Source organism: Callospermophilus lateralis, chromosome 8, assembly GCF_048772815.1.
Source record: "Callospermophilus lateralis isolate mCalLat2 chromosome 8, mCalLat2.hap1, whole genome shotgun sequence".
NCBI lineage: Eukaryota > Metazoa > Chordata > Mammalia > Rodentia > Sciuridae > Callospermophilus > Callospermophilus lateralis.
The window spans coordinates 82,378,486-82,395,272 of record NC_135312.1 but is presented as its reverse complement, the minus strand read 5'-3'; the positions used below and the strand labels follow the sequence as shown (position 1 = coordinate 82,395,272).

Here is a 16,787-nt window from a genome sequence, read left to right as displayed (position 1 = left end):
TGCTTGCCCATTTTGTAGACTTTTGAATATATTAAATGAGCTGATATATAAAAAGGCAATTGACTAAAGTATCTTATTAAAGTATATTATTATTTTTTTCTCATGAATAGATTTGAAAACTAACAAAATAATTTTTTAAATTTTTATTTATTTATTTATAAAAGAGGAATGCATTACAATTCTTTTTTTTAATGTTTTATAATTGTAGATGGACAGAATGCCTTTATTTTATTTGTTAATGTTTATGCGGTGCTGAGGATTGAACCTAGTGCCTCACGCATGCTAGACAAGCGCTCTGCCACTGGGCTACAGCCCCAGCCCCATTATTACAATTCTTATTACATGTAGAGCTCCATTTTTCATATCTCTGGTTGTATACATATTATACTGACACCAATGATGATTGAATGTGATGATCATTATTATCTAAAGTACGTGTATAAAGTATATTATTTTTAAGGTGAGAAAATTACAATTTCTTGTGAGATATTCACCTTTGACAGGTATCCCTCTTAACACTTACTTTCTTGTTCTTTCAGTTTGAGAATCTAGTAGAAAGTGATGAAGTAAGTATTTCCATATTAGTATAACACTCATATTTGTTTGTCTCTTGAATCATCTGTTTACTTCTAATAATTATTTTTTAAATTTTATTTTAGAATATTTAGTTTTACTTTTTGTCCCTTCTCTATAATTTTCTTCTTTTACTAATTTATGTCAGCCAAGAATTTAGAATTTTTTATTATATAACCCACAATATAATACTACACATGCACAGGTTTTAAGCTTCTTATAGAACTCAAGGAACTTCAGAAAGCAAAAATTCTAACCTCTTCACTTAAGTATGTAAAATACTTCAGCAATCTAGAATGGAACCTTTCTTTAAAATATTTTTCAAGGATTTCTGAGTATAGAATTTTATAATTTCTACAAAACATTGTACAATTTCCTTTCTACAATTTTCCATAACTATTACCTCTTTTCAGTTATTCTTAATATTGATCTTCTGTATTTCATTTTGTCCAAACTCAAATTTAAAATGTTTCATAAGTACAGAAATGTTAAAATATGAAGAAAAAAGCATTCTTTAGAATCAGCAAAATGTAGTGTATATTTCTTATACAGGTATAGTTAGTTGTGCTAATTTTCAGCTTTACTAAACTAATTGTATGAGTTCCTACAAATTACTTAACCTCCGAGGGACCAACTTTCCACATCTCTAAATTTTAAACTATAAAAGCACAGCAAGCTCTGACTTTTTGTCCTTTTTATTTTCTAAAGAAAGAGGAAAATGAATCATACCTTTTCTTTAAATTTTTAAGTTGTTCTTTAGCTCAGCATTTCCCAGAGCGTATATAAAATACTAGTCTCAAGATATAAATTGGCATATTAAAGATTCTGAAAACTGTTGTTAAACAGAATTATTTAAACCTATTTAACTCAGAATTTCCTCAATTAATTTGCATATAAATCCTTCTTAAAAATCATATGTATTTATCAACTGGTAGGACAAATTTGGGGAACTGTCTACCTTTTTTTTTTTTTTTTGCCAGTAAAATAACATCCAAATTTCATGAACCTAGTTTCCTTACCTTCTCAAAGGTCACTTTCACCTCCATGTCTTTCCCTTTTAAAAGTTTACACAAACACAATACAACATTTTTTTTAATTAATTTTTATTGTTGGTTGTTCAAAACATTACATAGTTCTTGATATATCATATTTCACACTTTGATTCAAGTGGGATATGAACTCCCATTTTTACCCCGTATACAGATTGCAGAATCACATCAGTTGCACATCCATTGATTTACATATTGCCTTACTAGTGTCTGTTGTATTCTGCTGCCTTTCCTATCCTCTACTATCCCCCCTCCCCTCTCCCCTCCCCTCTTCTCTCTCTACCCCATCTACTGTAATTCATTTCTCCCCCTTATATTTTTTCCCCTTTCCCCTCACTTCCTCTTGTATGTAATTTTGTATACCCCTGAGGGTCTCCTTCCATTTCCATGCAATTTCCCTTCTCTCTCCCTTTCCCTCCCACCTCTCATCCCTGTTTAATATTAATCTTCTTCTCATGCTCTTCGTCCCTACTCTGTTCTTAGTTACTCTCCTTATATCAAAGAAGACATTTGGCATTTGTTTTTAAGGGATTGGCTAGCTTCACTTAGCATAATCTGCTCTAATGCCATCCATTTCCCTGCAAATTCTATGATTTTGTCATTTTTTAATGCAGAGTAATACTCCATTGTGTATAAATGCCACATTTTTTTAATCCATTCGTCTATTGAAGGGCATCTAGGTTGGTTCCACAGTCTTGCTATTGTGAATTGTGCTGCTATGAACATGGATGTAGCAGTGTCCCTATAGTATGCTTTTTTTAGGTCTTTAGGGAATACACCGAGTAGGGGAATAGCTGGGTCAAATGGTGGTTCCATTCCGAGCTTTCCAAGAAATCTCCATACTGCTTTCCAAATTGGCCGCACCAATTTGCAGTCCCACCAGCAATGTACAAGTGAACCCTTTTCCCCACATCCTCGCCAGCACTTGTTGTTGTTTGACTTCCTAATGGCTGCCAATCTTACTGGAGTGAGATGGTATCTTAGGGTGGTTTTGATTTGCATTTCTCTGACTGCTAGAGATGGTGAGCATTTTTTCATGTACTTGTTGCACAATACAACATTTTTAAAGCTTCTAATAAATAAGAGTTCTTTCAGCCTTCACAGTAGTTCATCTCAGTATTATATTGCTTTTCAAAAACACTTATAGTTTCATGTGTACTCCTGAGGTACTTTTTATTTGGTTGGTTAAAGGTTTTCTTGTTTGTTTGTTCTTATTGAACAATATTAACAATAAAATAGTTTTCTTTCAAGTGGTTATTAAGTTACTTATTTAAAAATATAATTTAATTGTAATAATGCCATATTAAGTACAGAAATGTTAAAATATGAAAAGAAAAAAGTACACTTTAGAATCAACAAAATTTGCATATTTCTTATATATAAGAAGAACTTTAGCTTTTGTGCTAATTTTCAGCTTCACTAAATTAATTGTAAACTAACTTTCCTCTCATTTCACATTTTCTATTTGGTTTAGTTGAAAATCATCCTGTTTTGTAGTGCTGTTTTCTAAGTTTTATTTGAATTATTTAGAATTTTTATTTCTCATCTTGGGTAGTCATGTGTTTCAGTTGTCAGATATGACTAGTTTAAAAGTGTAAGATAAGCCAGGCATGGTGGTGCATGCCTATAATCCCAGTGAGTTAAGAGACTAAGGCAGGAGGAACCAAGTTCAAAGGTAGCCTCAGCAACTTAGCAAAACCCTAAGCTACTTAATGAGACTGTGTCTCAAAACAAAAAAATAAAAAGGGTTAGGGATGTGGCTAACCTAGTGTTTTTTTAAGCACTCCTGGGTTCAATTCCCAGTACCCGCCCCCCCCCCCAAAAAAAGTGTAAGATGTATTCATAAGCCCAAATTAGTCTTGAAAATAATTATGGTTTACTTTGGAGGAAAAAGCTGTAGGTGGTTTCATAGCCTTGCAAAGGAAAACAAAAACAGTCAGATCTTGTCATCTGTTGTAATTGTGTTCCTTGAAGTCCATGATGCCACATTAGTGCATATTGAAGCATCATTCCTAGAGGGATAACAGGAGTAAATCCCGAGACCCTTTCGTCACAAATGTTTTCATCAACCAGTCACTATATAACTATGTTTATCTTTAAAACATCTTATTAAAAATGTATTGTTGACTCATTAACTTTGAACTCACTGCCTCCAGCAAAAATTTATGCCTAAGTGAAGCTTATCTAATGAACTTTACTTTTTACAGTAAGGCACATCACAACCTTCTTGCACTTAAAGAACAATACGACAGCACTTAGGCACTAGAGGTAGTGTTCATTTTGAAACAATGAAACCATATACAAAACACAAAAATGCAAACTACTTGGCACCAAATAGCTATGAAAGGTCACTTGTTCATAGCCTGAAAGTTGCAACAAGAATGCTGAGGAATGTCCTGTTCTACCTGTGCCAGGCATATGCATTGTTACACACACACACACACACAAAAAAAAGAAAAACCCTCAAATTTGCTGCTCTGTGCATATCTCTGAATGGCCAAGAAAGCATAGCATATTGAGTATTGATTTGGAGTTACAAATACATTTTAGCAGGTAGGTAAATTTATGTATTTGGATTGAAATAATGAGGATCAACTGTAAATGATGAAGATGTTATCTATCCTCATTGCAGAAGTTTACTTGGTATCTTAGAAATGTTTGTTGAAAAAAAAATTAAGAAATAAGCAAATGGCTGCTATATAACTAAATATAAATTTTAATTTTGCCTTTGAAAAATAGTAAAATTTTCAAGATTTTGTTTCAAACACTTTAAATAATGAAATTTGTTTGCCATGATAAAATATGTAAGTAGAAAATATTAATTAAATAAAAATTTTATTGGCTTGCCTTAAATAGAATTCAGCTATTGAAATTTCTTTAATAATTCTAATTAATTTTTGTACAGGGGGAGAGCCCAGGAAGCAGTCATAGGTAAGCCTTTAAATAAATAAATAAAAACTTCTAAGTGAACTACAAGATGCTATCTGAGAATTCAGGCTTTATTATTTGCTGTCTTTGAGACATTGAAAAGTTTACATTACAGAATGTTAGTTTTTTCTTTTCATGAAATTGAAGCAAATAATGTATTTCTCAAAAGATTGTTTTGAACATAAAAGAGTTTAACAGTTGTCACTGTCTAGGTACTTTCTTAGTGAAGACTTTTTAAAAAGTTATTTAATATTGATAAATTTCTAAGTTTTTCAGTTTTATCCCCCTTTCTTTCTTTCTTGACATTCTAAACTTGTTCTGCTAATCAAAGAATTTGACATCTTTCAACAGTAACTAGAAGCTCAATACTATAATTTTTTGAAGTAACCTTTTAATGTGCAGTTAAAATTACATGCACTATTTGAGAAAGAAGCATACTGGGATTTAAAAACTGACACGGTCCCTACATGGAAAGAAAGAATATCTTGGTCCAGGAAATGGATCTTATAAATGACATTTCAGCATAAGGCAGGAAAAGTCAGGAAAGAGCAGTTACAGAGAACACAATAGGAGACCCTAGAGAGAGGTCCTTTGCCCAAAATGTATATGGAGAATGTATTCAAGATACTCTTTAAGGTGATTATACCTGCACTGATTCCCAAAGGACAGGTTAGTGGTTACTATCTAGGCAGAGGAGAATGTGTCTGACTGGAGAAATTGCATACAGAGTGAGAGAATTGATTGGAAGGGACCACAGGAAAACTATATGGGGTGATGGAAATGTTCTGAATCTTGCTTTGGGTAGAGGTCACATGAGTGTCTGCAGTTGTCAAAATTTTATGAAGTGAACACTAATGGAATTAGGAGATATTACCTTATACATGGCTCGTTAGCCATGATAAGTATCTAGATCACTTTTAAGTCCAGGATTGAGGGAGAGATAAAGTAGAGTAGACAGAGCACAGAGGGAAGTGGTCTAGGGGTTGAACAGACAAACAGAAGAGTAGTCTGAAGATAAGCAAGTAGTCATCAAAAAGAACAAGGAGAGCAAGGGAAGCCAAGGGAGGAGGTAAAGACAGACAGATGGGCTAGAAGGAATGGTCAACAATGTCACCTGAAACATTGGTAATAAAATAAGGACTTAAATTTGTCTATTATATTCGGCAACATAGAAGCCAGTGATTAGCTTTGCTAGAGTTACTGGAGTGATGGGAACAGAGGTAGACTGTGGTTAGTTGTGAGTACATGGCGGTAAGAAAAAGAAGGCAAGAGAAGCACACCATTGAGAACAAGTTGCTAGACAGACCTCCTGGGTTTAAATTCTGACTTTGCTTTATATTACTATGTTACTTCCTTAGACATGCTCCTAATCTGTCTTCATCCCACTGCCCTAATATGTAATTTCTCTTTATACCTTATAAGGTTGTTGAGGATTAAAATTAGTTAATGTGAGTAATATTAGTTAATATGTATAAATAATTAATATGTGTAATACTTAGAGGAGAGTCTGGCACTTAGTGCTGCATATGCTATCTATAATATTATATGTTTTAACTTTAGGAATTTGGGTTTAAAAAGGAAAGAAAAAGGAAGCAGTAGCTAGAGGTAGAATCAGGACAAAGGGTTTTTACTCCTTTTTATCCTCTATTTCTTTATATGGAAAAGAAGTAAAAATAGACAGAAGGGATAGGTTAAAGATAAGAGAGGTGATAATTAATGGAGCAAAGTCCCATGGAATTCTCTGGAATGAGGGAAGGGAAGTGGCACTGGTGATGTTAATCAGAAGTGTAATAAGCATAATTGTTGACTTTAAGCAGATTAAGGAACACTCGCTCTTTAGAAGATAGGAAGAAAAACAAACAGGACTTACTTAAGTAAGTGGAGGGATGGAAGTGGAGAGAACTTTATCTTTTAAGAGAAAAACATTTGAGAGCTGGGGTTGAAGCTCAGTGGTAGAACATGTGCCTAACATGTGAGGCACTGGGTTTGATTCTCAGCACCAAATATAAATAAATAAAATAAAGGTCCATTGACAACTAAGAAAAAAAATTAGAAAGAGAAAACCATTTGGGTAAAAAACTTACAGAGTATGTAAAGATTTTGAAGTTAGCATAGGATGTGAGAGGGAGTTGACCTTGTATGAGTAAATGAATTGTTTGAGGCTGAGAGCCAATGATGTTAGATTTTCTGTAGTCTCACACAGCAGAAAGAGCAAATCCTGGGAATGATCCAGGATCAGAATGTGAGTAATCTGAGTGAATATGGTGTAATGATAGGAGTGTAAGAAGGAAAGTATTTTGGTTGGAAAGTAGCTCAGATCAGTCCCCCATTGGTTGTAAATGAAGTGAGGCCAGGAGATTTCCTGGATAGGTAGACTGGAAGGAAAGGAAAGGATTAAGGGCCTGGGAATGCCTGTGTGATTGAGCAGAATAAATAGGAAAGTTCAGAATATCTGAGGGCTGGGATTAGAATTCGTGTACTAGTGTTTATATTTTATGATGAACATTTTGGGGTACCCTCCAGGGTGTATATTCACAGGCTAGATGACTAGAGTGGACCCTGTGTAAGGTAAGCTCACAGTTCTTAAAAGGTTCAGCAAAACCAAACTCAGATACTTCATCATCTTATTCAGTTTAAATACCAAAAGATAATGTGTTTGAATGTATACTTTTTACTCTTAACAATTGAATCATAGTATCAAATTGCCTTCATAACTTTTTGAGAGTAATGTTCAGAATTTCACTGGGTTTTATTGTTTGTGTGATTTTGGATTTTGTGTTTGTTTTTGTTTTTCTTTTCCCTGCCACCCTCCTACCCTCTCTTTTTTTCTGTAGGCCTCTTACAGAAGAAGAAATTGTCGATCTACGAGAGCGGCATTATGATTCTATTGCTGAAAAACAGAAAGATCTTGATAAGAAAATCCAAAAAGAGGTAAAATCTTTTATGTTACTTAAATGTGTTATCATAAAACCTCATGCTTATAGGGGATAGTTGTCATTAAATAATTTATTACATATAGTCATTGTACCTATATTTTGATATATACAGTTAAAAATTATTTAAAGTAAAAACTTATTTCAAACTGTTATAATTTTTTTATTTTGGTTCAGTTTATAGGATTATGTGAACCAAAAAAGTGAAGATGGTACATTCTTTTAACTAATCTTAGTTCACAGATAGGGATGTTAGTGAGAACATCTACCTTTGTGTTTAAAATGAACTTTTAAAATAATTATTCTATTTCATAATAAGTAATGTTTAAATTTTTGTCTAGGCTTTATTTGTTTTCAGTGAACCAAGTAATTTTAACAACTATAAATGTTCACATAATGTATTTATAGGAGTAGACTGTAATTATAATTTTGCTATCACTAAACTAAATGGAATTATTCATACTTCTTTATATATTTATTAAGTGTTCTTAACGGTTTTATACCAATTAGTGATTTCAAGTGCATTCACTTAATCAACACAGTAGATGCTAATATTAGTTTTTTAAAAAGTATAAAAATCTTTTTTTAACTTAGATTTGACATGCAATAGCTATCATTAAATAAGTGTTATGAAAGGCAAGAACTTAACTTTGAAAGTAATTTTAAGATTACTAGTAATAAAATTAAGAAGACATGTGCATTGATGTCGATTAGATGCAAAGACATGGATTTGTGAAAGCTTAGTTCCCTTTTATAGAGAGTGATATGATCAACCTTGGTATTAAAGATTTTTTACTTAAGAGAGTCAGAACCATTAAAACAGTCAGGGTGATAGGTGTTGGAATGATTGTTAAAATGAAGATCATTGCATATTCTAGAAAAGGATAGATTGGTACTTTTACAAATTAGATGCTACTGCTTCATAATTCAGTTTCTAAAGAATTCCATAATGTCTTTCATATCATCTGGGTTATTTTATAAAAGGAGAAACTGAAATGAACAATCTCAAAATATCAATTTTGATATGTTTTATAGATCACTTATTTTAATGATTTATTTTTTATTTTATAAACAGAAACATTTTTAGAGCAGTTAGACAGGTTCTGATTTTTGTTAATCCTTATCGTTTTGTTCATATACAGTTAGCCATACAAGAAGAGAAGTTAAGACTAGAAGAAGAAGCTTTATACGCTGCACAGCGTGAAGCAGCCAGGGCAGCAAAGCAGCGAAAGCTCTTGGAGGTGAGGGGAAAAGACCCCAGCGAATATTAGGGTTGCTTTTCTCCTTATTTTCTCTAACAAATTCTAATTAGGACTTTTTCCCCCTAGAATCAAGGGCTTCTTGTTTAACAACAAATGTATTTATGCATATTCTTAAGGCAAATTGTTCAATCTTTATAACAGCTAAGAATAACATAAAATTACATGCTTGATACTGAATCTTGTTTAGCTTTAGATTAGCAGAAGCTAATTTCTGTTTATTCTAAAGATGAATTTTAGTGCTCCAAAATTTAGAATTCTTTTGGAAAAGTAAATATACTTTTTGAGGGAAAACTAGTCTTGAAATAGAATTTCCAAAGCATTTTGTAGTGTATTTTTGTGAGGTTTTTTTTGTTTGTTTTGTTTTGTTTTGTTTTAACAAAAAATTCTTTAGCTCCTCGAATTTTTTTAAACTTCCTAAAATCATACTAATTTTTCCCCAAAAGAATATTGTTTACTTCTTATCTTTATTCTTGTGTCTTTGAAAGATTAAAAGTTTAGGTCTTGAAAAATCATTGGCATATTAGGTAGCAAATGTGCCATATCTTAAAATGCCATGTGGGAATGAGGCATTATCACAATGCCTCACAGTTATACAGTCATTTATGAAGCCCTGACTAAATGTCAGGAACTGTTCCAAGTAGTTTATTTGTGTTTAATCCTCACAGCAATTCTAGAGAACAAATTGTGTTGTTAATACCCATGAGGCAAGATGTTAAGTAACTTTCTTGAGATCCTACAGCTGATATATGGCAGAGCCAGAGTTCAAGCACATCAATGCTTAGCCAGCATACCTATTTAGTATCTTCCTCCATATTTTGCCTGTATGTATTCACTACTGTAGTGTTAATTGAAGCATTCCTAAGATCATCTCACATACTAAAACTAGAGGAACTGAAAAGTCATATCTTTCATATTGTTATGTGATTTGTGGACTGTGTCCTTTGTCTTTCTCTTCCTCCCTCTGTCTTTCTCATTCTCTCTTCCCTTTTCCCTCCCCTGCTCGCCTGGAGAAGAGGGTCTTAACAGATAAACTTTATGAGCAAGTGTCTTTTTTTTTTTTTTTTTTAGTGCATCCTAAATAATGGAGAAGTTTTACAGTTTCACCTTCTGAAAAAAAAAATGATTTGGGGGTTAATGTAGGTACTTACTTTACAATAATTAAGTCTCTACTCCTTGCTTTTTAGAGACTGATAGCATTCCATATGTAGCATCCATTTGGGTGATTTTCTGAGTTAGCTGAGTTTTTCCTTCCCTAAGTATTTGTTATAGGTCCGTGCAGCATTCACTGATACACAAACAAACCCAGACACGCACCACTTCATTTGCTTTCCATAACAACCCTATATTTGCTAGGACAGTAACATGCCATCTATAATACACAGATGAGGAAGCAGAAGGTAAAGGCTATGCCAGGGACACACTGCAAATAACTATCAGAACCACAATTCTGACAGGTCTTCTAAATTCTGTCTGAGCCCTAAATAATCAATCGCCTTTAATATTTGAGTCAGCTTAGCCAGGCCTTATAAATGCTTTGTTTGATTACTGCTTATTTCAGACAGAATAGAATTCCAGGTATTGATTAAGCTATTCCTTTTCTGCCTCTCATCTATCATCAGTTACTAGGAAGTACTGAAGTGTACTAAGAATAGACACTAATACATATCCCTTTTAAAAATTATCTTTTTACAATACCATGAATATTCTAAGCACTGGGAGATTACACACTGGTAAATTCACAAAAATTCTACCCTTAAGTAACAAGGTATAGAAGTAGAGTATTAGTGAATTGAAGTTAAAAAAAAAAAAAAAAAAAAAAAAACTTCAAGAGAATCACTTTTTTTTATTTTTGAAAACTAGGAAAAAATATTTTTCAGCATTGCATGCATGGTTTTAAAAAGTATAATTTTCCAACAGAATGATTTTTGTATTATATTATGTTTCCAAAGCAAGAAAGGCTGAGAGTTGTGCAGCGGTATCATCCTTCTAGTAATGGAGACTATCAAAGGTAAATATTGACATCCATTTCCTCTTCCCTTTGTGGTAGACAATGGTATTTCCAAAGAGAGCACTGTTTATAACAGGATGTATGTGAATGTATTCACATTTATTTGATCCCTAAAAATGGTTGCTTCTCCAGGCTGGGCATGTAGCTCAGTGGTAGAGCCAATGTACAGCATGCATAGACCCTGGGTTTAATCCCTAGCACCAAAAAAAAAGAGAGAGAGAGAGAAAAGTATCATTGCTTCTAAGACTGTCTTGGAAGAATACTGAGAGCATTTATTTTCTTGAAATCAGAAAGTGACCATTTATTTAAATTGACTTCAGGGCATTTTTAAGAGTAATCACATCTTTCATGTTGAAAGTGATGACAATAGCTGAATGCCTTTGGGTGAGTTATTTATAGCTTTACTTGTTTGTGTTTTCCTTAGTCTATCTCCTTTCTTAGAAAGTTAATGTGTTTTTTTGTTTTTGTTTTTTAGAAAAGTCATTTCAGTGTCACCTTCTCACAAGTAGTCCTGCTCATTCAAAGAACTAAATCATGCCTTGTTATTATAATTGTAAAGCTGGACTTATAACTAAGCTCTAGAGATTTGACTTCAGAATTAGCTTGAATCTTATGTTTTCAGTTTCATGTTAGCATTAAGAAAATTAAGACCTATTTTCATTAGTTATATTGACTGTATGGCAATTACGAATTTTTGAAATAGGTCTTCAAACCAAAATACCATCAACTTATGCATTTCTTCTGTTGCTTCTGCTATGCACATACTATGCATTTACAAAAAAAATTCGATTTTGTTACAGTTCAGGACCAGAAGATGACTTTGAATCTTGTATGAGAAATGTAAAGTCTCAATATGAAGTTTTTCGAAGCAGCAGTAAGTCTTTTCACATATTCTTTGTTCATTTTAGTTTACTTTATGCCACATTAAACAGATAATTGGAAATCCTGGCTCTTTTTCTATAGAACTCCCTACCCTTCAATTTGTATTTTCCAGATAAATTAGTTAAATAGCTATTCATTATACAATATTATCTTTCCTTTTTAAAAAGGATTTGAAACAAAGGAAAATCTCAGACTATTTCTGTATAAGCCACATAGGGAGTCCAGCACTGCTTTTTCCATTTCTGTTCTGATCCTACCCCTACCCTTCCCCAGAAAACAAAGGAAAAGTGGGAAGAAATAGTAGAAAAGTGTACTTATTATACTTATTACAAATTGGTTTGTAAGATTAAAATGTTTCTTCAAGTATCAAAAGTTAAAACTCTGATGTTTCTTCAAGTCATCTAGTTGTGATGGTGCACACCTATAATCCCAGCAACTCAGGAGGCTGAGGCAGGAGGATTGCAAGTTTGAGGCGAGCCTCAGCAACATAGTGAGTCCCTAAGCAACTTAGTGAGACCCTGTCTCAAAATAAAAAGAGCTGGGGATGTGGCTCAATAACAGAGCATCCTTGGATTTAGTATCCAGTACCAAAAAAAAGAAAAGAAGTTCAAAAGTCAACTTCTATGCTTCTACTCCTGGGGAGCTTAGGAGTGGTTCCTTTGGAGAGTATAGGCTGTCTTTCATGTGTTTTAGCAGTGTTTTTGTATTAGAAATATTACATACAGTTTGTTTATCCTATTTACAAAGCTTGTAATTAATTTAGATTTGCATGTTTGCTGTGCTTAGATGGCAAAAAAAAAAAAAAAAAACGTACTTTTCTTAACAGAAACTTACCAATGTAATATTTTCAATAATTTATGTTTTGAAGTTTAAAGGAATAGTAGTATTTAGAAAAATACAATTGTTGCAAAAGAAAATGTTGTGGTAAAAGAGCACAGGTGGCAACATGTAATTGTATTTTATATATGTATTCTAGGACTGTCATCAGATGCCACAGTATTGACGCCAAATACAGAAAGCAGCTGTGATTTAATGACCAAAACTAAATCAACTAGTGGAAATGATGACAGTACATCCTTAGATCTCGAGTGGGAAGATGAAGAAGGTATTTTATAATTCACAATTTTACCTCAAACATTTAATTTGTTCTGTGTTGATTTTATACAAATCTTCTACCTTGGTATTTTACTTTATTTAAACTGAATAAATACAAAGCCTTGCAAAAAAATCAATATAAAAATTTTCTGTACAGTTATCATTTGTTGATAAATGGTTTAGAAAGTTATTTAATTTTTAATGTTTCTTGAGATTCAGAAAATAAATGTTAATTTCTTGAAAGTTTTTATAATGTACTTCGTGAAATTACTCAGTGTAAAGGATTACTGCCCCCTTGTGGGCAGTCTAAAGCAAAAAGTCATTTGACTTTTTGGGTTAATTATAAATTAACTATTTAATTTTTAATATTTCTTTGGTGTGGAACAAAAGGCATTACTCAGATATGAGCTTGAATTTTAACTGCTGTGTCTTCATGTTGCAATTTAGTCCAAATAAGACTAATATCAGCTATGCGCAGTGAGGCACTCTTGTAATCCCAGCAATTTGGGAGGCTGAGACAGGGTCATAAGTTCACAGTAAGCCTCAGCAACCTAATGAGATCCTATATCAAAATAAAAAATTAAAAGAGCCGGGAATGTAACTCAGAGGTAGAGTGCCCATAAGTTCAATCCCTAGTACCTCCCCCCACAAAATACAATAGCAATCAAAAAACTCAGTGTTTGATTTATGACTCTTCAGAAATTTCATCAGATTATCAATGTTGTATCCAGACTGTCCTTTAGAATGAGTGAAGTAGAAAGGGAGGAAAAGCTGTGGGAATCTTTAAATATCTGTGGTGTTATCTCAGGATTAGACCCCAAGAATGTCCCATGAGAAAGCCTCCATTGGACTGGCTCCTTAAAAATTAATTCACAAATCAGTTTTTAATAAAAAAAATTAATTCACAAATCAAATCTGATAGTAAAAACCTGGGAATCTTTTAATATAGCTTTTTATGTTAACTGAGATTTTTTTAAACTATGCTCAAATCCTAGGCATGAATAGAATGCTTCCAATGAGAGAGCGTTCCAAAACAGAGGAAGACATTCTCCGGGCAGCACTTAAGTGTAGCAGCAAGAAGACTGGAAGTAACCCCACATCAGCCTCTGATGATTCCAACGGACTAGAGTGGGAGAATGATTTTGTCAGTGCTGAAATGGATGATAATGGCAACTCCGAGTATTCTGGATTTGTAAATCCTGTATTGGAACTGTCTGATTCTGGCATGAAGCAGTCTGATACAGGTCAACAGACTCGATAGGGTGAAATTGTGTAACCTGTTTATTCCAGTTATGACCAAATGTTAAAAACCAACTAGAATGTATAAATGGTTGCGTTGCGCCTTTTTGTAAAGAGGAGGTTAGAAACCACAGTGTAAATGATTATTTTGTTAGAAAGGAATAGGAATGATAGATCTGAATTGCTTCAGAATTAAGTGCAATTTTATCATCTGCCTTCTGCTTTTCAAGACCTATTTAATGGTTTTGTCATGTTATCAATTTCGTTTATTTTAACTCATTTTAGCATTCCTGTTTACTCTTATAGATTTACATATTTTAAAAATGTTCATTACTTTTACTTCAAATGCTTTATTAATAAGCCTATTCCATTACTGTGAAAATATTAAAAGTATTTTTTGTTAATTCTCAGCAGATGTGAAGGGAGCATGACCAGGGATTGTCAGATTTAGAATAGTATCCATTTTCCAGCATTATTTACTTCTATGGCTTCTTTGGATTTTATTAACTAGTATTAAGCACAATTAATTTGCATAGATGACCCTAAGAAATGCTGAAATATCAGTTTCTTTCTGTATTTATTGTATAACTAGTATGATGATCTTGATTCAATCTGAACAAAAGATAAAAACAAACTTTCAGAGTTTGGACATTTAAATTGGTAATAAAACATGATATTTAAGGAAATATGTATAATTTAGGTTTTTCACTTCCTTTTACATGCTACTATATTGACTTTAAATTGATATATTAAGTTTTTAGGTGTCATTATTTTTTAAAATTCTGTATTTCCAATGAATGATCTTAGATTTTACAGAACATTCTCTGAATGATTTAAGAAAAGGAAACATAAAACGAGTAATACGGGTATTTCAAAGTAAATAAAATCCTTTCTGGTATGAAAGGTTCTATTGATTTTATTACACTTTTCTTTGCCTTGTAGTACAAGGTACTTCAATGGGATGGAACTAAGTCTATCAATATGTATATATATATAACTGCATTTTGTGATAGTTAACTTTCCTTCTCATTGAAATTTGTGTATCAATATCAAAAGCCAGGGATATAAAACATTCCCTAATTGCTTTCCTTGATTTTGCTGAGGATGGAGTATGATTTAATAAGCAAACCAATTCTTTTTTTCCTTAGTGTATTTTTCTTTTCTTTTTCTTGCAACACGTGCATGTTCTCAAAAATATAGGAAGGTCCAGATATAAATAGTAACTTAAAGTTCCTGCTGTATTTAAAAAAAAAAAAAATCATGTGGTCCTTTCAATATTTGAACTGCTAGGCAATGAATCTGTAGTTTTTTGTCCTTTTTTTAATCTCATAGAAATAAATATTATAATTTAATATGTAAATATAATACATTAGGAAATGCTTTTATGTACATCTGTCAATATAATTTGAGTTGTAGCTATGTCATTGAAAATATTTTAAAGGTACTCTATATTCACATTGCCTGTGTTAATGCTTTTTAAAGTTTATATACATCAGATGTATATTTTTGGTTTGGCATAAGCTACTATTGTAATTTTTCTTGGCTTTTTGTTCATAAAAAATTTTCTGAAGGAATGGTAACTTCTCAAGGATTGTGAATAAACACATTTTTACATTTAAAGATAATAAATTATTTGATTATTACTGATTTTACTCTATAAAGATACAAATATTATATGACTTAACTTAAAATTATTAAATCTGATGTGAAAACAAAAAGGAGTAAATTAAGAAAGGAAGATGGAACTAAACTTGAAAATATGTTTTAACTTCTAAGAAAAAGAATGTTAATTTTTGTTTTATGTTTATAAAATACACTAGAAATAACTTATTTATTGAACAAACATTGGTGAGTCTGCAGGGTCTAGGAGAGTGTTAAGGACATAACAGTAAAAAAAACTTAGAAGGTCCCTGCTCTTGCTTACTTACCATCCTGGTGAGAAAGACAGATGATAATAAATAAATATAAGCAAATTAGTTAGGAAATATGCAAGGTGTGAGAAGTCGGGTAACTGAGGGCCAGGTGACTACCTTTGATAGGTCAGAGGAATCCCCTCTGAGGAGACATTTGAGATGAGCTGGAAGCAAAAAGGCTTTGTGAAGCATGTTATAATCAAAGGGAACGGCAAGTACAAAGTGTCTGCAGTGGGAATGAATTTGGTATGCTGAAAGAATTAAAAAACCATTGGAACTGAAAGCATCAAGAATGAGAGGAGGAGTGGGATGAGTTGATGTTGGAGGGATAGTTAGGGGGCCAGATCATTCATATGAGGCCTTCTAGGTCATGGTTAAGAGTGAATTTTATTTGATGCATAAAAGAAGGCCACTGACTTGTCAGGATGTATAGTGATTAGATCTGCATTTTCCAAAGATCAGCTGCTATGTAGAGAATGAATTGTAAGAGGACAGGCGTGTATGCATACAACTCCCAAAGGGACATAGTGTGGTTTGGAATTATGAATGGATGCAGAAATTAAGAGCAAATTGAGAGGTAGAAACTGTAGGAATTTCTGATGAATTGGATATGAGGATAAAAGACTATCCTATTCATAACTGCACATAAACCACACAGGCAAAAACTCTGATTCTTCCTGGAACATGCCAAATAGTCTTGGAGGAGTTGTCAAAGGGCAATTTGTCACCTGCCTCCCTTTCTTGAAGAAGGCTGCCATGAGGTAAATTCCTCATGCAATTCCATGGTTCCCGTGAAGAATGAGACTCTACCTCACCCCTAGTCATGTACAGAAATAGGCTAGGAAACTGCTTGGCCACAGTTAACAGTGCTCCCCAACAACAGAACTACCCTCAGCTACACTTAT

General features: G+C 32.9%; 1 protein-coding gene across 1 annotated transcript in view; it reads left to right on the top strand.

Moving 5' to 3' along the window:
* Positions 1-15,564, top strand: part of Ap1ar (adaptor related protein complex 1 associated regulatory protein) — a 35,707-nt gene extending 20,143 nt beyond the window's left edge. Inside the window, exons 3-10 of the mRNA XM_076864290.2 lie at positions 540-566; positions 4,528-4,553; positions 7,385-7,481; positions 8,626-8,724; positions 10,695-10,753; positions 11,554-11,627; positions 12,612-12,740; positions 13,726-15,564. Of these exons, the coding sequence (XP_076720405.1) occupies positions 540-566; positions 4,528-4,553; positions 7,385-7,481; positions 8,626-8,724; positions 10,695-10,753; positions 11,554-11,627; positions 12,612-12,740; positions 13,726-13,991 (777 nt within the window). The 3' untranslated portion in view covers positions 13,992-15,564. The remainder of the gene's footprint in view (positions 1-539; positions 567-4,527; positions 4,554-7,384; positions 7,482-8,625; positions 8,725-10,694; positions 10,754-11,553; positions 11,628-12,611; positions 12,741-13,725) is intronic.
* The last annotated feature ends 1,223 nt before the right edge of the window (positions 15,565-16,787 follow it).